This window comes from Hippocampus comes, unplaced genomic scaffold, assembly GCF_001891065.2.
Source record: "Hippocampus comes isolate QL1 unplaced genomic scaffold, H_comes_QL1_v1.1 scaffold610, whole genome shotgun sequence".
NCBI lineage: Eukaryota > Metazoa > Chordata > Actinopteri > Syngnathiformes > Syngnathidae > Hippocampus > Hippocampus comes.
In genome coordinates this window covers 87,485-109,606 of record NW_017805377.1, presented here as the reverse complement: position 1 = coordinate 109,606, position 22,122 = coordinate 87,485, and the positions used below count along the sequence as shown (strand labels likewise).

The following is a 22,122-nucleotide window of genomic DNA, read 5'->3' as shown; positions in this document are numbered from 1 at the left end:
GATGCGGATGAAAGTTGCTTAATGGGTTTGGACTGTCTTCACTTTATTTCTCAGACAAACAAGTGTTGAAATATTACCCTTTTGTTAAGTTAGCCTCTTAGCCCATTTGTCTTAAGGCTGACTTTTGCCTCACAACACCCCCCCCCCCCCCCCCACAGCATCTGCCTTGCCTGCCAAGTACAAAGACAAATTAAATGTTCTTGTCTGAAGCCATATTTCCTGAGCATTTAAAAAAAATGTTCTTTCCCGGTCCTTCTTGATTTTTGTGCAGGCTGTTTCCAAAATGTGACGGGAAAGACTTTCCTTGAGGTTAAGGGTCAAACTGGGTCCTCGGCACACTACGAGGTGGTTTAAAAATACTTCATCGTTCGTCCAAAAAGACAAGCATAATTTTCCGCCGTACTTCATGTTTTTCATGAATGGCCTACCTGTTTTACATCTTAATATTCACTGTAATACCGAAATGACGTTCAGCAAATATAAATACGGTGATACCGGATAAGAGTCACTTGAAAATACATGTGGATGTAAAACTTGTATACTGGCCCCAAGTTAGAATTGGGCAAATCCAACCTAGGGAGTCTAGATCAGGCCTAAATAACGAAGTGATCACTAAATGCTAATTTATGGCTTCGGTGGTCAAACGGCTAAGCCCATCTGTGTATCTGTGCGAGAGAGTCACATCCACGTTAAATAGGAGGAGACGGAACATATTAAAGGATAATAACCCATCCCCAGATTGCACTTAACACTGATAAAACAACTCTCGCAACCTTTTTTCTTGTGACACATTTGTTCAGACAAGACGCGTTGCACATCATTTCCTCAGAGAGCGCTTGTGTCGCTCTCAGTGCGGCACTCTCTTGTATGTGACGTGACGGCTTACTCTTCTTAGTTTGTTGTTGCTGGTGATTGTTGTCATGTCCTTAAAAAACGTACCCAAAGGGAGGAAGCTAGCGCTGAAAGTCGCGATTGATGACTGCTGTGGAAATAGCAACATGGTTCAAGTTACATATGCGTACGCGTACTTGGAACTGAGAGTCGCCGCTTGGAATTGAAGCGGATTTACATGGGACAGGAGAGGTGAACCAATCTCGTTTGTTTCATCAATGGACGCTACAGCTTCTTGTTGACTTTCAAATTTAGCTTGTAGCCGACGTGCACATTTTGAGCATGACGTCTCTGATCCACTGGTTAAAGGACACTTGGATTCTCTCCTCTTTCATCTAAAACTGCTTCAAACAACAAAGCGTATGAGGGAAAAGTGGTTAAAATCGCACAACTGTCCGTGTTTTTATGTTGTGAAAGTGCTATATAAATCAGGATGTTTCGTATTGTCTTGTATATATTCCACTAGCTATTGAATTTAATTGAAGCTTTAAAGTTTCACCGGGTGTAAAGTGGGAGAGGAGCTCTTTAAAAGCCCGAAGGGCACTGGAAAAGTGGACACTTCGAGTTGGGATTCGAACCGCTGACCCTTCGGTCATTGGATGACCCACTCTACCAACTGAGCTTTTTCTTTTTTCTTTTTTTTTTTTTCTCAACTGTGTGAAACGGACGAACATAGAAACCACATGTATCCAAATATGGTCAATTGCATAATTTTCACAAAGGTTTTTTTGGGGGGGTTTTGTTTAACTCTTCAACTGTTTTAAAAGTCCACCTTTTCATCACTCTGTGGGAGCTCTGCAGTATTGTCATAATGATGTTTTCTTGGAAAGTTCAGTTTTTGTCAAATGTATTTTCCTTTCCGAACATCACTGCCTGCCTGGTTGTCCTTCTGCGCACCCTTCGGCTCTGTACTGCACCTGTTTGGACTGTTGACATTTAGCCTCAATTTAGAGCAGCCACTTGGCTCAAAGGAGAAAGTACTGTTCAAAGACCATTGCATTCATTCAATGCCACGTAACTGCTAGTGCCACGTAGCCCGAAATCCATTGTCGGACTAACCTCCACTCGTAATAGCAAGGACCGAATTGCAAGCTCTTTTGTGTTTTCGAGCATTACCAACTCAACTCTAACGTGACGTGTCACCATGTAGTGTAAAGCGTTTCCTCGGGGACTACAAAATCCTGTCTTGAACTTACCAACCTCGTATTTGTCACTTTGTCAGAAGGCAGACTGTGACCTTGCCTTGGTTCGCATCTACGCACCGATAGTTCTCAAGATTGTAGTTGACTTTCGTGGGCAGAGAGGCCATGTGAAGAAAAATACGTAGTTATAGTATGCACTTGTGCTTTTATATTTGAACCACACTGTCCATGCCCCATTTTGCATATGCCGAATCACCTTTCAGTCTGTGTCCCCGAATGGCCCATAAGCAAACAGCCACGGTGGAATAATGGCCCGAGTGGAAAAACTGAGCCCTTCCTCCCTGTGTGGAAAAGGGGAAAACGAGAGTGGAATATTGAACTTTTCTGTACGTGCGTGGTAAAGAGCAGTGCCATGGCAACAGCTCTCTGTAGAGTAGAAAGCAGGTGGGTGGCACTCTGCTCCGTGTGTCTCTCCTTGGCGCTCCACAACTCAATAGAAATCACGTCAGGCCGGCCGCAGGGCGCCGCTGCAACAATGCGTCGTGGGGCATACAATGGCGATGTTGTTGACGCTGTGGTCAGTGACGCTGCTTTGGATTGATCGGGGCCATAATTGCTACAGTTGCAGCTTGAGTGGGTGAGGGGCAGTAATTCTTGATAGTATAAGTATAGTTTCTATTTTGATTTGCTCGTTTAATTCCCCCTGCTTTCATCTGTTGTTTTAATGCAGGTCTGTATCCTAAATATCTGCAGGGTTACCACGTCAAATCCAGCAATTGTGTACCGAATCGCACCAGAGAACCGTAACGCATCATTCGGACAATTGGAACTTGACCAAACATGCCACGTTATGTTTTAACTGAATCCACCCTGTCAAGTCTGGGCATAGCCTACTTGTAGTTTGTTACTCAGATTCAATCAGAAATGAAAAGACGTAGTTCACACGTTTGGCCCAATTTGCAACTTGTCGATTTGTGCCAAGCGCTGTTCGCATACTACGACATCCTACTTTGGAAGCAAACTTGGAGCCACTTTGATCTGCGTGTGTGCTGCACACCTGAGTTTGGATGATAACGTTCACACTTGACCACGTGAACTACGCTATCAGATGAATGAGATTGAGGGTTGAAACAATTGCTGATTCCCCCCCAAGAAAAGTCAAAGGGAAAATCTCTGCCTTGGTCCTTCACAGTCATCATTTTTTCACACTAACTCGCTCACCTCTTCGTTGGCACAATCATGGCAACCCAGGGGGAAAGTGTGTTTCAAAAACAGATTGTCCAAAGTTGTGATGTTGACTGCAAAGCAGAACTAACGGCTCACGACAGCGCATCTATGCGTGGCAACATAAGGTGGTGAGTGACGTTAGCTAATTTAATGTAGCCCACCTCTGCTAGTCATACGCAAGCTTCTTCAGCGACAACGAATTGGCCAGACATTCAATTTGAGAGTGTCTAACGGTGAGCCAGTTCACAGCCAGGCGCGAACGTGCAAAACAGCCAACTCTCCACTCATTCGCTGACACCCACATCACTCACCGGGCCAGGCACATCCTTTTAAAGCCACACACTCAGTTATTTTTTTTGGTGTTTTATAAATCAAAATAACCTTTTATCTGATTACACAATCAGTTGGATAATCGGTGTAATATTTGTCTGATAGCTGCTTCCCGAATAGCAACAGAGCTGAAACTCAAGTCAAGTGGGAGCACAGGCCACATGTGCTTTGTATTACTTTGGTCTGGACAAGATACAGTACAGCATAGTACACGGTGTACACATTTGGTCCAGTTTGCATCGTGTTTACACTAGAATTTTTATCGTTCAACCAAATGTTACATAGTGTAGGGTTCACACGTGAGCTAAAGTGAACTCATGTGAACTAGACAGCACACTTTTTTTTTTTTTTTTGGTGCCATAATAACAGTTCACACTTCACTAGTCAAAGCTTTGGCACTTGTCAAACTCTACCCCTTTTTCAAACTAACCAACCCATGTGAACACTTGGTTGGTTAATTTGTGATATTTTAGAAATTGTCTCTGCGAGTTTTAAAGAATAAATAAAAATCAATCATTAAAATCAGGTGTTATTCAGTTACAGTTAAAAAAACGTCATGTGTTCCTCTATTCAGGTTTTGGAACTTTTTTTTTTTTTTTTTTTACCCATCTCACTGCACTTACCACAGTTGGTCAAGTTTTGAATTGAAATGTCTGTTAGGTTAAATGTAGCGCTACAATTTGGCACTTGGTTGTTCTCAAGTGCTGCCTTAGACAGCTATTGTTACCTGTGCGCCATTGTTCTCAGCAAAACCAGACTGATGCGGAATGAGCTGTAACGTCATGTAAATGATGGTTCCATTCTCAATGAGTTAAGTTTAAAAAATAAAAAAAGGCTTCACCTGTCTCTCAAATCTCGACCCATTCTTTTTTTTTTCGTGCTGTTTAATTGCTGCGGGGCATAGCATTTTTTTTGGGGTGGGGGGGTCTCCATCAAGTAAGTGTTCTACTAAAGAAAGATGTCACTTCAAAGCAAACGCTTAATGGCTGACTAAAGGAGCACTCCTGTCATCCCGTCTCTCTTCACAGGACCATGTCGTCCTCTGATGCGTTTGTCGCCACCGTGGCGCTCCGGCACACCCACGCAGTCACGTTCACTCACGCGTCGATCTCTTTCCAGGAGGAGCAGAACAAAGGAAAGCCAAATTGGGAGCACCTCAATGAAGACCTTCATGTCCTGATCGCCGTGGAAGACACGCAGACCAGAGCCGAGATCAAGATGAGGAGAGCCGTGGAGGAGGTGAAGAAGCTTCTCGTACCAGCTGTAAGTACACGGTGTGGCGTTCGGGCCTGCTAAGCTCAATAAAGATGAGGTCCTGTGGTCCAGGTGACACAGCGCTGAACTGAATTTCGCGATCTTGGTCTGAACAACAGAACTACATATGGTAGACCGCTCGCCGTTAGCATCCTGTTTACGGGCATACCTAAACCACAGGAACAGCTTGGCCGAGTGCTGGAAAAAAACAAATAAATAACGCGAGTGGCAGTCGCCCGCTGTGACTGCCACATTCCATCTCCGCTTCCCCCCGATAGCCGCCGTCGCTATTCTGGCAAACAGCGAGTGTTTTCCATGTTGACTGCGGTGACCAGGTGGACGGGGCAGTTGAAGGCCCAGATTTCTCATCAGGGGGGCAGCACATAGGGAAGCTTGGGAAGCTGCGGGGCGAGTCAGTGCCAGGATGACTCGGTTAATATGGTTCAATTCAATGTGTGTTTTCCACCCAAAAAAACGGGCTCAGAGAGTCTGCGTGGTGTGGAGCTTCCTGTCCAGGATGTTAGTTTATCCTTTCCCTTTAACCCTGCCAGCGTGGAAATCACCTCATGTGCTTTTTTTCTTGTCAGGACTCTTTGTCTGCATCCGGGCCGCCAGTTATTTCTTTAGGCACTTTGTTTTGTTTCCTCAGCGTGTATGCCCACACAAGATGTTGACACAGTTGAACATTGTCGCGCACGCACACTCTCAAATGTGTGCGTGCCCCCACAAAGCCAAGAATGAAGCCATACTCGGCAGTGACAGTTGACTGCTGGATGAGTCAGTGCAAACGCGCACATGCAGTCGTCACGTGATACACAACACACACACACACACACACACACACACACACACACACACACACACACACACACACACACACATAAAAAGCCCCCAGTGGTGACCCTGTAAATCAGTGACGGCTTTCTAAACTCATCTGGGTGGAGTGTGACAAAAAGTGCTGCCTTTTATCTACAAATTCCTCCTTTTTATTTTGGAACTTGATCAGATGTTTGGTCGCTCATCACATGAACTATTCGGTCAGATAAGAGATTAGATTCTTGTTTCCCCAAAAATATGATAAAAATTGTTTAAGACTGATATTCAAAAAAAAAAGTCTGGTCACAAAATAGGTTTCATATCTTGTAATTTTAAGATTTTTTTTTCTTCAAAATATATTTGGATATAAATAAATATGTAGTTCTTTTTAGATATCTTTATATATATCTTTATATATATATATATATATATATATATATAAAGTGTGGAGTGAAATGTTAGAGTTTGGGATACAATTTTATAAATAGATACATAGTGGTAGCTTCTTTCTAGTACAGATATTAATGACATGTCTAAAATATTTCAGGAATTACATATCACACACACACACACACATGGCCCTTATCCAAATGCTAAAGCTGTAAACCTGTCCGATAAATCCATATTCAGGGGATCTGATTAGATTTTAATGTGTTTTACCATAGCTGACACTTTCTCAAATGCAAATGGCTCTTTTATTAAACCAGACTAAGTGTCCCTGTATGTTGGCTTGGCATGTTTTATCTCTGCTTGAACCCCCCCGGGGGGTTGCCACATTTTTGTCGTGTCAGTTCACACACATCACGAGTGGGTGGGTGGGCTATAGTCCTGGCTGGCAGTAATGCCCCTTTTCACGCCGAACTGAATTGGATTTAAGTGCGGCGTTGGTGCATAGGCATTGTACTAATGAAGGGCATCTTCCTCACATCTGGCAGTGTAAAAATCCCCTTTAGGAAAATCACACAGGAAACCAAATGAGGTCGTCCTTTTATTCCCGTTCAGTGAACAAGCTTTAGGGAACAACAAAAACTACATTGGCCTCCTGTTTTCCTTTAGTTTTGTAGTTGCTGCTCAGCCATAAATTAAGATGAAATCAAAAACATCAATCCTTGTGTACCCTTTCAGGAGGAATTAACCCGCTGTGCTCACTCTGGGATGGAGGAAAGGGGCATTGGTAGTGTAGTGGTTCACACAGCAGCCATCATTTTTTTTTAATGTAGTTTTATATTGATTTGTATGTCGGTTTATTAGCTTTATTTTTTTAAGTACGTTAAGTAACCGCTCACAAAGTCGGACATTTCAAAACCACATTGAAAAAACTCATGCAGTGCACCAAACAGCAGTGACTAGCACTTGAGCACATTGCGGGGGCTACGTGGGAACATTTTATAATTTATTTGACGCACCAAATCAGAGACATCACCAAGTGTGGACCCGGTTGTTTTCTTGGCTGGGGCGCGGTTGATGCTTCAAGAGGAGGAATGAGCATGAATGCTCCAAGATGAGTGAATGGAGGAACACCCACCACTTTGGGGGTTGCTTTTGGTGAGGAATTATTTTAACATGGCTAAAATCGCCAAAAAAGTTGACTTATCGTGCTTATGTCTTTTAAAATGCATTTAAATAATAAATGGGCTGCTGATGTATACAACTTGAGCTAGCTGACAGCGTCAAGGTCACTCACCAGGCTAGGCCCCACCTTTTAAAGCCATACACACTCAACGTCGAGGATATCAAATGTGAGGGTGGCGACCCCAAGTGGACAAAAGTAATACTCTCACCGCACATGCGCATTTTATTATTTAGTGACGCAAAGTCTATTTTAATTATTTTTATTCATTTACTTCATTCATCAGTCGGATAATCGGTATAATACGCAATTCTAAAAATATTTGATAGCTACAGGTCTAAAAAAAAAAAATCTGGCTACAATGACAGTTATTTAAAACCACATCAATCAATAATTCTGACAGTGCAGGATGAGGACTCTGATTGCTTGTTGGTAGAGCCTCCCCCGTGCCCCCAGTCATGGTCTTCATAACTCCCTCGGTCCTGTGAACTTTTGAACCTCCCCTCCCGCATAAACCTAGCGTCAGGATAACGTCTGTAAGATGAGAGAGACCAGGGGGGCAGTCAGCGATGGCTGGGAGCTTCTCTTTCAAGTGTGGATTTCCTCTGTTGATCCTGCCCTCACACTCGCACACGCACGTGCCACACGCTCAACCTGCATCCACTTACATGCACACAGACACACACTCTTGCGCCCCAGTCGAAATTGCCCTGCTCCACACTTCAGTCTTTGGTTGAGGCCCTCACACTGAGCAGAGGCAAACTGCACTTTGGGTAACCTCTACTCACATGCTGATATAAAACAACAGGACCGACTTCAAGTCTAAAGTGAGGCAGTAGCTTACACTTACATTTGATCGAATGGTAACTTGAGGCAGCCTGATGAAGCAGTGCGCCTCGCAGTTCTGATTTTGAGTTTTCATGTTCTTCCTTCATTCCAAAATTCTGTACGTCAGATTCACGGAAATCGAAATATTGCACAGGTGTGAATGTTTGTCGGTATGTACCCTGCGAGAACCAAGATTTTGCAGGAATTATCCGGGAAAGGCCCTTATATTTCTGACCACATGGGCTATGATTCAGTTTCAGAGGTCCCCCTGTATTTTTTTTAAAAATAGAATTACTCTGTTTCCAAAATTAAAATACTAAAATAAAGCATTAAAACCCACACACAAACTAGTTTAGCGTAATAGGACATCAAACCAAAAGCGAAATAATCAATGTGCGCTGTTGGCACTTGCATTCTGTTCCCGTCTAATGTTGATATGATGAATCAAGCATATCATTTGCTTTGTAAAGGAACAAAGAATAAACCCCCTAATGTAAATAGAAACACGTTGCCCTGGAGACACGGAGCGGCATATTTTACTCACTGACAGATTAAATTGTTACGCCGCGGAGATAAATAGGCCTCGTTTGGAATTTCAAGTGTTTACGCCACATTGTCTCAGTTTAAGGCAAGCGATCGCGTTTGTACTTTGTACCACTATGCTCGAGTTGTACATCTACGGTATTGTTAGCGTCACAGGCACGGTCTCGGGAAGTAAATTATGCAGAATGAATCTCGCCCTCCCGTTTAGACGGACAAGTCCGCACTGAATATTCCTCTTCAATAATCACGTGTTTTGTCTTTATTCCGTTTCAACTCTCATTCTTCTCCTCCTCCTCCTCTGTCAGCGGTGTATGACAAATGAGTACAAAACACCATCTGGCCGCATCCATCCATGTGTGCCTCCCCAGTTAATGAGGTTTATATTCTTAGGTCCAATCACTGTCATTCTCCTTTATTTACTCTTAATGTTCCTCCTGCATGATATGTGTTGTTTATTATCCACAAGAAGGAGGCGGGAGGGGAGCCATCATCGGGTCCCATTGTAGCTTCCAAATTTACTTCTCCCTACCTCCATTTGAAGACACTCTTTTGTACCCTACAATTTTGTAATTGATGGACCATCAACATTTGTGCTTGTTTGATGATAAATGATGATGGGAAATCCTTGGAAAGGGCTCTCGGTCGTTACCTGTAACCCAGCGGGATGTAATTGAATGAAAGCTCGGCTACATACGTTTGGCAGAACGTTTCCATAAATGCAATGAATCAAATCAAACATCAGCAAAGCATTGTTAGCTTTATAAACCGGGGCTGCCCTGACCTTTTTTGACCTCCCGCGATCAAACGTGCACGCATACACGCGCGCACACGCTTATGCCACGAGGAGCAACAGCCATAACGGCCCCTAACACGAACAAAACAGAAAAATTAAAATAGATACAACAATTTGTGAAAAGGAAATCACTGGCTACCTTTCGTCGAGACCTGACACGGAGGCATGGGGCGCGCTTTTGCAGCATGTCAATCACAGAAACGATCGTACGTATGCGTACCATTTTATGCTTCTGCTGACGCTGCAGATGAAACAAACTTGAATTAGAATAATAGCAATAATTAAAAAAGAAAAATCACAACAGATCTGATCTGCAATTGCAGACCGTTGACCGCTAACAACTCCCCGGTGATGCAAATCATGCAATCTTGACAAGGACTGCACTAAAAGGACAACTCCGTTATTTTATTGCAGTAATATCGAACATCTTTCATTCCATTTTACTGTCCCATTTTCATGAATATAAAGAACTCAAGTAGATGAAGGCTGTGGGTTGGTGTTTTTCTGCCAACTTGGCAGCACTTTTCCCTCCAGACTATTATTACCTTCATCAGGCTAATAAAAGAGTTGCGCCGGATCATATTAACCTAAGGTGATTTACACCTCCCTGGATAGCGACAAGCCTGTACGGGGAAGGCGCATTACATTACATTCCAGCACAGTCCGCGTGTGTGTTTATCACGCTTTTTCAAATTACCCTCCCGACTGCGCGACCTCTCCACACTGTCCTCCTTTTATACTTACCAAGTTGGAGTCACCATGACACATCCACGCATGTAATCGCTTGAGTGTGGCACCGTGATGCTCATTCAGCCAGCCTTCATATTTTGAGGTCATATATGAGACGGGAAGTATCTTGAATTATGCTATGGAGATGGAAACGGAATATTAAGCACCACAAGATTGGCCACAAATGTTGCGCCGGAATCCCCAAGTTGTTGTCATTGACAAGAAATGTTCCCATAGGAAATGTGAGAATTTGTTCCAGGCTCAAGCTGTCACTATTGTAAAATCTTCAAGCGCCGTTTTAAGAAACGTTTAGCATTCCCGTCAAAGGTGTTTATGGAGCAGTTAACAGACTGCAGTAAAACTAAAGGGGGAAGGAACTCGAAATATATCTTATCCCTATGTCACAAAAAGTTCGAATGCAGGTTCTGTCATCACACTTTTGCTCGGTGCCACTTGTGGGACATATTTCCTCCCCAAATTTTGCTTCTCGCAATTTTATCTTGTCTGGGGGACTTCAGCTCGAGCATGTTCCACTTCATTAGCATTTGCGACAGTTCGTGGTTGTCAGTAATGCAATAATGTCGGTGTCAAATATTCAATGTAAGCACGTGAGTAGTGTTGGGTGACTTTTTTTTTCACTTATTTTCTAATTCAGTACTAACCTGGAATTAAGAACTAACACACAAGAGTACAGTTTGGGTCATTTCAGCCAAGTTAGTCCTTGGCCAGCCATGAATGCAGGTACACCTGGGCGGACTGCCCAACTCATTAATTATTTTTCAGTGGGTAAAATAAAAACATCATCCCAGCTACAAACATGTTTTTTTTTCCTGTTTTTTTTTTTTTTTAAGAGATTGGTTGCATGTTGTCTGCCCGCATCCAACAGGAGGGACTCGATCTGGTCTTGGCTGATGGAATCCTCCCGCTATTTCCTCCCACCACGCTCTCCATCTGCCCATCCCTGCTTGTAGCGCGTTTTAATGGCCTCCTGAGGGGCAGACAGGTGGCTCCCACCCTTAAGATCAGTACCCCCCTGTGGAGATAACCGTGACCGCCTTTCCAATCCAAATATGACTACATTAGCCACTCTGCAATTTGTCTGGAAAAATACATTTACTGCAACCACAAGCAGGCCATGACCATTCGTAAGCGTCTCCCTGAGGGGACACTTGTATTTTGAGGGATTTTGTGCATTTGCACCTTGCACGAGCCGGAGAAGAGTTGTTTTTTTTTTATTTGGCAAAGCTCTTGGGAAAATGAACCGCAACTCCAGGTGCATCACATCCTCAAATATCTTCCAGAAATTCATGTATTGATGTCACTCCAACACAATCGTTTGTTCCGTAATTAATTACGCAAACTCAAACCCTAAGCTATAAATACTTGCTCTTGCTTCTTTTTTTTCCCTCCTTCAGCTGTCATTGAGTATCAAAATTGATCTTTCCCCTCAGGTCTCCACGGGAATTAGTCCTGCTTCCTTTTTCCATTTCTTTCACTCAGATTTTCAAGTCGACTACGATTCCCCAAGCGAACGTGTGCCGTATGTACACAAGCTCTCAGCGCCAGTGGCAAAATTACCTTCCTCTGTCGCACTGTCCTGTTAATTTCTCTTCACACACTCCATCTCTGAGTCGCGAACCGCAAAGGTGCCTTCCAACAGTGTAAGAAAAAAAAAAAGTTCCCAATCCACCTGGCCTGGTTGTCCTTCAGAGACCTCCTCAAGTGACCCAATGCAATAGTCAATTAGAGGAAGCTGGTAACAAGGCTTGGCTGTTTTTAATCTGCCATGATCCTCCCAGTGGTCACGAGAGGGGACCCTGCGGGCCCCCTGGCCGATCTCTTTGCTTCGCTTTGAAGGTCCTCCTAATCCCCTTTTACAGTGAGTCGACGAAATGCTGAAGTCTGTTTTTGTGCGCATACATATATAAAATAAAAAATAAAAAAACCTTGCGGTTTCATTGTATCATCGTCACAATTAGGATGACGTCACAAAAGACGCAGCAGGAGACGTTTTTAAAGCCATCCAGGGAAGTATGTTTTGCCAAGGCCAAACTGAACCATCTGCGACGTGTAAACACACACATGCAAGCACACTTTGATCCCAGCACCCCCCAGTAACCTTGTTGAAAAGTGTTCACGCAAGGAAATTGGATTGCGGCAAGCTTAGCATCGGATGACCTGAAGTCTGAGGTCTGATGTCATTCAACCCCTGCGAGCTCCGAACGATTGTAAACCTCATTCTTCTCCAAGTTTGGCCACCTCAACATTGATGGCCTCCTACAAACATGAGATTCGACGTCAACCTGTTAAAACGGTATTCTTGAAGTCGCGAATGTTCACTTGATCACGTAATAGAATATTTGGTGTTGTTTCTCTGGAATCAACAGTTGCACTTATTACTCTGTAATTTTACTGAACCGCGTTGCACTAAAAATCTCAGCAAAGTGTTCAAAGCTTGACAGTACAAAACCAGGCAGGTTCCGTATTAAGAGTCCCGCTCCTTGCCAGAGGTACTTTTCACTTCTGTCCTTCGCTAAAGCTGCGGTGATCATCTCTGAGTCAGGATCTCGGAATCTGATGCAAATCCTCTGTCGGTATTTAAAGCCCCCCTCCCCCACCCCACCCCCAATCATCCCTAGCCAAATCCCCTCAAGATATTCCCCGCTCGATCGGAGGGCATTAAAGGATCGCGAGTGACAGAACAATACACCGTCTGGCAGCCTGGTCGAATAAGGGATAAATGCGAAGGGAGAAAGAGTCAGGGAGCGGATGAGGGTACAAATTTGGCATAAGGGCTGCAAGGGGTCAACACGGAACAAGAGAACAAGGGACAGCTGCTTGCTTGTCGGGTTGTACAACGCAAGCGCATCATCCCGCCCGCACTTAGTCAGCAACATCATCTGTCGAAACCGACGCAGTTCCGCAAGCCGGAATAATCGTGCTGTTAAATCTCGATGTATTTTTCAAGGTTATTTATGTGGACTTTAATCCACTCTTAATGCTGTTATGTTACATGAAATGCCAGCCCGCTTTGAAGAATAAACAACGTCACTCAGAATTTCTGCCTTTTAGCGCTCGGTTCTCGTCTATTTGCGTAAACGAGTACAACTGCGGCAGCGTCGAGCAAAAGCACTTTAATTAGATGAATACTTCTACATCAGACAGATTTTTGGCGAAAAGCCTCGGACCGAGCGGGCTTTGTTTTGTAGCAGGAAGTAAAGTATGAGCACGAGATTCAACTCCGGAATTTCAACAGTACTTCGCTAAGCCATTTGATTGACTGTAATGGGGAGGAGCAGATGCAAAGTGTTTGTAATAATCTGACTGGAGTCAGGTTTGCGTCTATGCTAATGAGCGAGGGTGTCGGTGGTTTAGCATGACTAATGGCGCTCGTCGCTAACGGAGCTGTCTCAGGCTGCCGCAGTCAGCAAAAGGTACGAAGGGGCAATAAAGAGGCTTTGCCGGGAACGCGATGCCCATTTAAAGGAAGACGTTGGCCGACCGTTGCCGGAGATTGCGTTGACCTGGACATTTGGGAAAAGAATCAGTCTGTCAAGGGAAAATTTACGATGATAGGAAGTCATGTCGGTTTCATGAGATAACGCGTGTTGTCTGTTAATCTGTGTGTTGAAATGCCCTTGAACAAGACGCTAATCCCACCCCCCAGCTGCTGCGAGCCACCCGTCAGACATTCACGCGTGGATGGGATTGGTTCAATGAGAGGTAACGTCGTTGAGCGTTTAATTTGACGTAATAGATTGATCGATAAGGAACTGTGCGGGTTGTTTGAAATTGGTTGTTGATTAATTACGTCTTGGAGGCAATTTTGCAGCGCGCTACTTGAATGCCAGGAACAGGCGCTATTGATTTACTCAAGTAGTTTGCTTTTTCAAAAAAGACGTAATAGATTGATCGATAAGGAACTGTGCGGGTTGTTTGAAATTGGTTGTTGATTAATTACGTCTTGGAGGCAATTTTGCAGCGCGCTACTTGAATGCCAGGAACAGGCGCTATTGATTTACTCAAAAAGTATAGCTTAATGTCAACAAAGGGAATTTGCGCTGCATCCGGTACGTTGTCGTGGACGATGCAGAAAAATCGGTCATTTTAATCTTGATAATCATATGCCGCGATGTCGATATTTTCAGTCAAAAAAAAAATATCGCTTAATGTCAACAAAGGGAATTTGCGCTGCATCCAGTGCGTTGTCGTGGGCGATGCAGAAAAATCTGACATTTTTATCATGATAATCATATGCCGCGATGTCGATATTTTCAGTAAAAAAAAAAATCATACAATTACATTTCACCGCATTGTTCAGACCTACCAAAATGCTGACTTAACTACTGCGTTTGTGTTATTTGGTAATTAATTCAGACAGAAATTAATTATTATTATTATTATTATTCCGCTTTATTTTTGTACATTGGTTTCAGCGCAGGTTTCATTTACAAAACGGGTCTCTGGTTTGTCAGACGGGTCCGGCTTTTGTTTCCGCCCCGAGACAAGCCGCAAGTTTGTTTGAGCCGTCTCAAATTGATTAGCCTCGTCGTTTTGTTTATTTTGGTGTTGAGATGTTTTGAGGCTCATTACAAGCGCTCATTTCTTCCTTCCCCCTTTTAGCACGCCACTTTTCCTGCACAGTGTGGAATTGTTGATTAGTCATCTTGGCAGTGTGATGGCAGTAATCATTTTCCTCCAGATGTTAGTTTGGGAAGGAGACGAAAGAGAAATGGGAAACGGGTGCATGTGTGTGTGTGTGTGTGTGATGGAGGGACAGGAATAAAAACAGCTGCCGTCGCTACCGGTTCAACCCTTCAGCGGTACATGAAGTCATCCATTCCTCCCTCCTGTAGGATCGTCCCTCCCCGCTCATTCCGACATTCCACCTCACTCCGTATCCCACGAGGCACTCGGGGGGGGGGGGGGCACGCTGTGTTTACCTCTGAAGGTAATTGCGCTGGTTTGAAGAGACTGACCCCTTGTCCCTGCCCGGGCCCCGACATTACGTGCACGCGGTCAAGTGTGTGTGGATTTGCTGTGACTGGCAGTGAGGCCAATGATGGAAAGCAAAGCCTCCGCCGGTGTCAGCCCACCGGGGAGGAGACAAATTGGTTTTCACCGCGCCGTCTCGTCCTCTCTCCGGGTATCCCTCTCCGCCTGCATCGTCTCCTCCATCATTTACACTTTCCCCACTGTTTTTCCACTCCCGCCGAGGCGTCTTCTCTCTGCCACACCCGTTATTTAACGTCTCCAAGCTGCGCTGCCGTATAGAACGGCTGTTGCCGTTTTGTGGGAAAGTACCCCCCCACCCCCACCCCTTGCATCCTCGCTCGCTTGTCGATAAAAGAGACTGTGACTCCATAAACACTCAAAAGACAAGACACCCATCTGTTGCAGGCATGCAAAGTGTTCCGATTTGTCCACGTTTTGTACGGGCAGCTGCCATATGTTCAGCTGCTCCAGATTATCAGTAAAATGTATTATTATTGTTTTGTTCAGCGCTTTGTTACAGCTGTTATGAAAGCGCCATATCAATCAGCATGTATTGTATTGTATTATTATCATAATAATTATTATTATTATTGTTATTATAAGTCTGAAATTGTCTGAACTGTTTGCTTGCTTAGTTCACTTGGGCCAAAAGGTGCATGGCGAAAGATTAGCGATATTGTGATGTAAGCATGCCCCTTTCTTTAGATCGTTATTTTCATGTGTGGGTATTGTGCTAGGGCAGCCCGGTGATCGAGTGGTTAGCGCGTCGACCTCACAGCGCAGAGGTCGTTGGTTCGATCCCGGCTCCGGCCTTCCTGTGAGGAGCCTGCATGTGTGGGCCTGTGTGAGTTTTCTCCAGGTACTCCGGTTTCCTCCCACATGCCAAAAAAAAAAAAACATAACCGGAAGAGCGAAGGTGTCACGATGACAATTTAGCAATGCGAGGTGCGACCTCATTGCAAGGTTGTCAGGAAGGCAGTGGGACATGGCTAACCTACTTTATCTCATCACGCCCGCTGTCTACCTTCAGTTCCGTCCTCCTCTTCCTCACCCTCCCTGTCTCTTGCTCCTCCCTGATAGCTTTTACCGCTCCGCTGATCGCACAAATAGGCCTTATTGATTGAATCTGATTCTCGTGGATGGAGCAGCTTTATTGAGTGGCGTCCCCCCCCCCTCCCTCCCCTCCCCCCATTGATGGACAGGAGAGGGAAGGGAGAGGCTTGCTTGTACATGCATGTGCGCATGTTAGGCAGACGAAAGGATAACTTCCTCTTCTAATCTGGCTGTCTCGCTATCTGCTATTCCGCACCGCTCTCTGGGGTATTTGAGCTCGCAGATCATTACAGACACACTCTCCTTTTTTTTTTTTTTAGCGTGAATGTTTTATAGCTAGTGAATCCGTAGCGAGGAGTCTCTTAATTGTGGCAAGATTAAAGTGTTAAACTGTGCTCCCTGATGGCGCTCATCAAACATTGATCCAAGCGGCGTCTGCGGTCGGGAGACATTCGCAACACTACATGATTTAAAACGATCCGACTCCGCTCCCAACGGTCCTGCTCTGTATTATCTCGGTAACCCCCCCGTCCCCCCTCCCGCACCACCTCTTACAGCCAATGTCTGCAGACTTTGCCGAGCTGTCATCTTTCCTGTCTCGAGCAAACTGGAACACTCATACTGCCAGGTGTGCTCACTGAGCTTTCACGGAGAAAAGACAACCCGAGGAAAAAAAGGCAGGTGACATTTGCCTCGGTGAATCGGTCAAAATAGCTTCTGGAGGGGAAAAAAAATGGTGGAGGTTGGAGGATTGACCTAACAAACTGCATTTGGGTGAGGGTGGCGTTCACTCAGCAGCATTCCTTTGAGTGGCGCGGCCTCTTCGTCCTCGCCGCATCTTCCCTTTCGTGTCAGCAGCCACCTTTGCAAAGTCGCGAAAATGGTGCCTCCCCGGTTGTTTCATCTGCGCCCGTTGCACCCGCGCAAACCCTCAGCTCCGTCATCGAAGGGCGCATACGCGAGCAGTCCAAAACATCCAAATCGCAGCGTGAGTCGATTTGAAGCTGCAGCCCGCCGCTGAGCCCGCTCAAACGCTCGCATGCATCTTGCGAGAGACATAAAAGCAGCCGCTTTCTTTAATTTGCGGTTTCGTCCTCGAGGTTGTGCAAAGATAATCGAGTTTGATCAAATGATGTCGACTTCGCAGACTTTTCAGGTGTTCTCGGCTGCTGCTGTTTGGCCTTGTTAATTAATGTGTGCACTTCAAGGGTTGCAAAAAGTAATTCGTCATGATTTTTTTTGGGTGGGTGGGTGGGGGGGGACAGATGCTCTTCATTGAGGGTTTACTTTGTTAGCCAATGACCTGATCCAATTAGTCACGTCAACAATGGATGCACAACCACCACCGCTTGGCCTCGAAGGAGGGAGACGCCGCTAACGAGAAAACGTAGTCGGCACTGTGGCCATTTCATTCTCATGATGAAGCCACCACGAGTTGTCCTGACCTAACTCTCACCTCGTCTCAGTCAGTAAATAAACAAAACGCAGCAGTCAAGCTGCCAGTCCTGGAACTTTTCTGACACTCATTTCGTGAGCCTCAATTTCATCTGTCGAGTACCCATTACTTCAGTTTGAATAATTGTACTTCCAAGATAAGAGCGAATATTGATTTATTTATTTTTTGACTTTGGTACCATCTTTTTTTTTTTTGCCCTTCACATTAAAACTGACACCCCTGTCTCAACTTTGCAATGCGTTCGATCGTAATCAAATTCAACTACATGTATGCTGCGTCGCGACGAATTGCATTCGCGCTCCTATCCTGTCCTTCGCGTCGTCTTTAATGGGAAAAGTGTCGCCGCCTGTAAAAAGTTGCAGCCCTCAGGGAACGCGGTGGGTAACGAGTGAGGCGCCGACTCCACCGAGAAGTTTCTTGTCTTGTTAATTGGACGTGCTGCTCCACTAAACACACACGGTTTGCGCACACACACACAGCTGCGACTCTCCACCGCCTTATATTTAGTTGAGAGACCAACTTGTCACTTTTTTTCCTCTCACTTAACCTTGCGTGCACTCACTTCCTCGCAACTCACTGTTGCCGCATTCAAGAGGAGTCTCAGGGGAAGGCTTAGCTCTTCACCCTCCTCATCCTTTTATTCCCCGTCTTTCCTTATCGGCACCTCAATAGAGCAGCAGACTGTTGCCCAAGTGTTTGCGAGTCCGAGAATTAAGTCTGCTCTGCTCGCTTGTCTCCGCTTTTTTCTCGCCGAGGGTGATTGTGACGGCACTTGAGGTGTTTACGTGCAAATGGATGAGCACAGCGTCGAGCGCACTTGCTCGTCCACGTGGGATTTAATGATGGTTACTCTTCACTCTTCATGCTTACTGCCCCCCCCCCTTTCAAAATGTCTCTTCAGTGATGCGTTTGTTGACCAAGTCGTGATAGATCGATACATCAAACCGGGGTCAAGCTAAGTGTCACTGCACCCTCCATTATTTTTACCCTAACACTTGCTTGAATGAAGACGTACTACCTGGCCAAGCCTTGTTTGTCAACACGGTTATTGAATGTTCAGCAGGAACAGGCGCTGGGTGTGAGTGGTTGTTTTGCTTTACGTGAAAAATGTGGGTCCCTGAATTTAGCCGTAATGAAAGCGGCTGCCGTTTTGCGGGAGTGACGTTCGCCGGGCTGGTTGTTGCACACAAGGGAGTCAAGAAAATGACTGTGCAGTGATCCCTCGCTACTTCGCGATTCACTGATTGCGGATTCTGTGCATCGCGGATTTTTCCAAAGTACTGGATTCACAAAAAAAAGGCTGAATGACTGTGAGGTTTTGTACTACATGTCTGTACTGTATATGCAGCGGGCACTCATCCAAGGCGCATGATTGGTTCCTGGTGTGACATCGACCAATGACAGCACCGAATGAATTCATCCTGTGAGCTGATTGGCTGCGCATCATTGCAGCCCCGCCCAGCACCTTGAGTCTCCCTACTTTGCAGTTTTTCACTTCGCAGCAGGGTGTCGGTCGCCATTAACCGCAACAAGTGAGGGATCACTGTAATCATTCTTCTGATATGGATTATGAATATGCATTTATCCAACTTGATGTCTCTTTTAACATTTTAACGACAAAGGTTTCTTCAGAATCGCTGACGTCAATTAGCTTTCTTTCCTTTTTTTAAATACCGCCCACGCCTGCAATTTGTGGAAAATGGTTGCCATGGTGAATGCTTCGCTTTATCTGCAATTTGGCTTCTCCTGAAATTGGTGTGTTGTCGACATTTCTTTGAATGAGAATGGAGGAAAGTTCCTCAATATGATGAATCATTATTAATGGCCAGAGCGTTGCATTTCGCTCACCTACTTTAGCCGACTCTTGTTTTGTTCTTCAGATGGCGATGCAGTTGAGACAATCCAAAGCGCCTCTGTTGATTTCAGACAAGTGGTGCGCTTTGCCCCATTTTCTCACCAACATGACATTTAATCAACAATTAGTTCCACTTTTTTATTGATCAAATTGTCACGGGTAATAAACATTTTTTAGATTTTGCACCGGCCCTCCGAGGGAAGCTGTAACTCCGAAATGGCCCGCGACAAAAAATGAGTTTGACACCCCTGCTCTATATAAATAAAGCTGTATTGGATTTAGCGTGGCTCCATCTAGTGGATGCGTAATGCAACTGCAGCCTTTATTGTGGCTTCTATCCTATGTGCCTTATAATGCGGTGCGCCCTATATATGAAAAGTCTCATAATAGGCCATTCATTGAAGGTGTGCCTTATACAGTCAAACCTCGGTTTTCGAACGTCTCGGTTCTCGACCAATTCGGTTTTCGACCAAAAATTTCGAGTTTTTTATGCCTCGGATTACGAACAAATTTCGATTTTCGAACAAACTGAGCGCACTTGAATGCACCACTTGACTCCTCTCGCCTTCCTTACACGGGGAAATGACGCTTCCTCGGGTAGACGAGCGTGGTTTCGGTTTTCGAACGATTCGGTTTTCGAACAGCTTTCTGGAACGGGTTATGGACAAAAACCGAGGTTTGACTGTACTCCGAAGCGCCACATAGTGCGGAAAATACGGTAATTGCTCTTTTTAAACGGTATACATGAGTCTGGGAATGTTCTGAACGCTTGCTTTGTCACCAGCGTCATATTGAGATGAATAATGTCGTGGAGGCCTGTGTCGGGGTACCTCAACTACCCAAATCTTACGCTATGTTCGTGTTTCTGTAGAAGACACACTCGGAACAACGGACACAATTCTTCTGAACAGTCAATGAATTGGCCCTGTGTCGTAGTTGACATTGATTTATCGACATGCTTTTTTTTTCCCCCCCAACAGGCGGAAGGGGAAGACAATTTGAAAAAGGTCCAGCTGATGGAATTGGCCATTCTCAACGGGACCTACCGAGACAACAACATCAAAGCGCGTGAGTGAACTACGATTAACACCACTAATGTACATTGCCCATTTCATCATAGGACACCCGTATTTGTTTTTTTTTTTCCCCCTGCATGCTACACATTTAATTAAGACCATTTACTCAATTAGCTTCTTATGAATTAACAGCCTTCACCGCCATGGAATCAGTGTTTAGTCAGATGGCCTGTGTACATGTGTGTGTCCATGAGCACACCCCTCTTCAAGCTGACCAAATAATCTGTGTTGACCTACTCCACCACGAGTAGCCGGAGAACCTCCATTTTGTCCTCCGCGCTCCTTTCCCCTCCATCCACCCTTTCTCCGTCCACCCTTTTTTCCCTCCAGCCAAGGTCGCTCGGTGATCCACTTGCTCTTAACTTTGCAGCGCACCGCTGCAGCTCACTGCGCTCAAGCTCTGCATGTCGCCATCTAGTTGACACATCTGCTCACCGAAGAAGCATCCATGGATCATATAACCGCGCTAACAACCTAAAAAAAACGCGCTCTTGGCATTCGGCTTTTAATGTGTTCAATGTCACTGCGATCGCAACCGCTGCGGAAATGGTGATTCGCAAATATCGCTTTGAATGGGATGGGGGCAATCCGACATCTTTTGTCGTTGCTACGTGGATGTAGATGGACATCCCTCCTGGTTGAGTCAACAGCTTCGACGCCCGTCGCAGCCAACGAGTGTACTTCATCTTGTTGCCTCAACAAGCAATTTCACACCATTGACAGATCCATCAGTTCAACAATTAGTGTTCCCATCCCAAATAGAAACACTGATGATATCTGTTTAATTTGATTGACTTGCCTGTGGGATGCTTCTGAAGCACATGCAAACTCTTGAAATGTTGTGTTTGCTAGCATTTTTTTTTTTTTTTAGGGATGCAACAATTCACTCCAGCCAAATTTAACAGACAAATTTGGACAGTTTGTGTTTGTATGTGTCACAAAACAATGGTCACTTTTGTGATTGCATGTATCGGATTGGATGCATCCCGAATCAATAGCCAGCCTTAAAAATGAACGGTGTCAAACTCAAGTTACGGGGGGCCGGATGAGGCCAGCCACATCATTTTGGGGGCTTTGTTACAGAAATCTTGACCAAAATTGTCTTCACTTTTATTCATGTTGGCTATTTTGCAAGCAGATGACACCAATAGTTTCACAGCCACAATTCATTCGGCCTTCCGAAGGAAAACATAATTACAAAGTCCACGGCCAAAATGAGTTTGACACCCCAAGATGGTGAACATTTCTTGCAAGAGTTTGGATGTAATGATCATTCAATTCCGGTAATGGTCTTGGCGTGTTGGTGTGTCACCTCTGCTGAGTTACCGATTCAATTTGGGTCCACCACGCGCGCGTGTTGTGTGTGTTGTTCACGTCACTTCTCATGCTATTTGCAGTCAATGTTTGAGCCGCTGCTGCCCGAGGGATTTTTTTGTATGCTTTGCACTGTGGGGACGACGACAGCAAGCTTTGTTTCGGTGTGAGGGGTTATTTTGTTTTGCTTTGTGGTCCACCACCATGATCATTGCATGGACTAATTTTACCTTTTGCCCCCCTCCCCCCC

The 22,122-nt window shown here is 45.0% G+C and overlaps 1 protein-coding gene across 6 annotated transcripts in view; it reads left to right on the top strand.

Annotated features, from left to right (window-relative positions):
* Positions 1-22,122, top strand: part of qkia (QKI, KH domain containing, RNA binding a) — a 74,670-nt gene that overhangs the window by 44,037 nt on the left and 8,511 nt on the right. For all 6 annotated transcript variants that reach the window (XM_019872113.1, XM_019872109.1, XM_019872108.1 and 3 more), the window contains exons 4-5: positions 4,710-4,853; positions 20,463-20,550. In XM_019872113.1, coding sequence (XP_019727672.1) covers positions 4,710-4,853; positions 20,463-20,550 — 232 coding nt within the window. The remainder of the gene's footprint in view (positions 1-4,709; positions 4,854-20,462; positions 20,551-22,122) is intronic.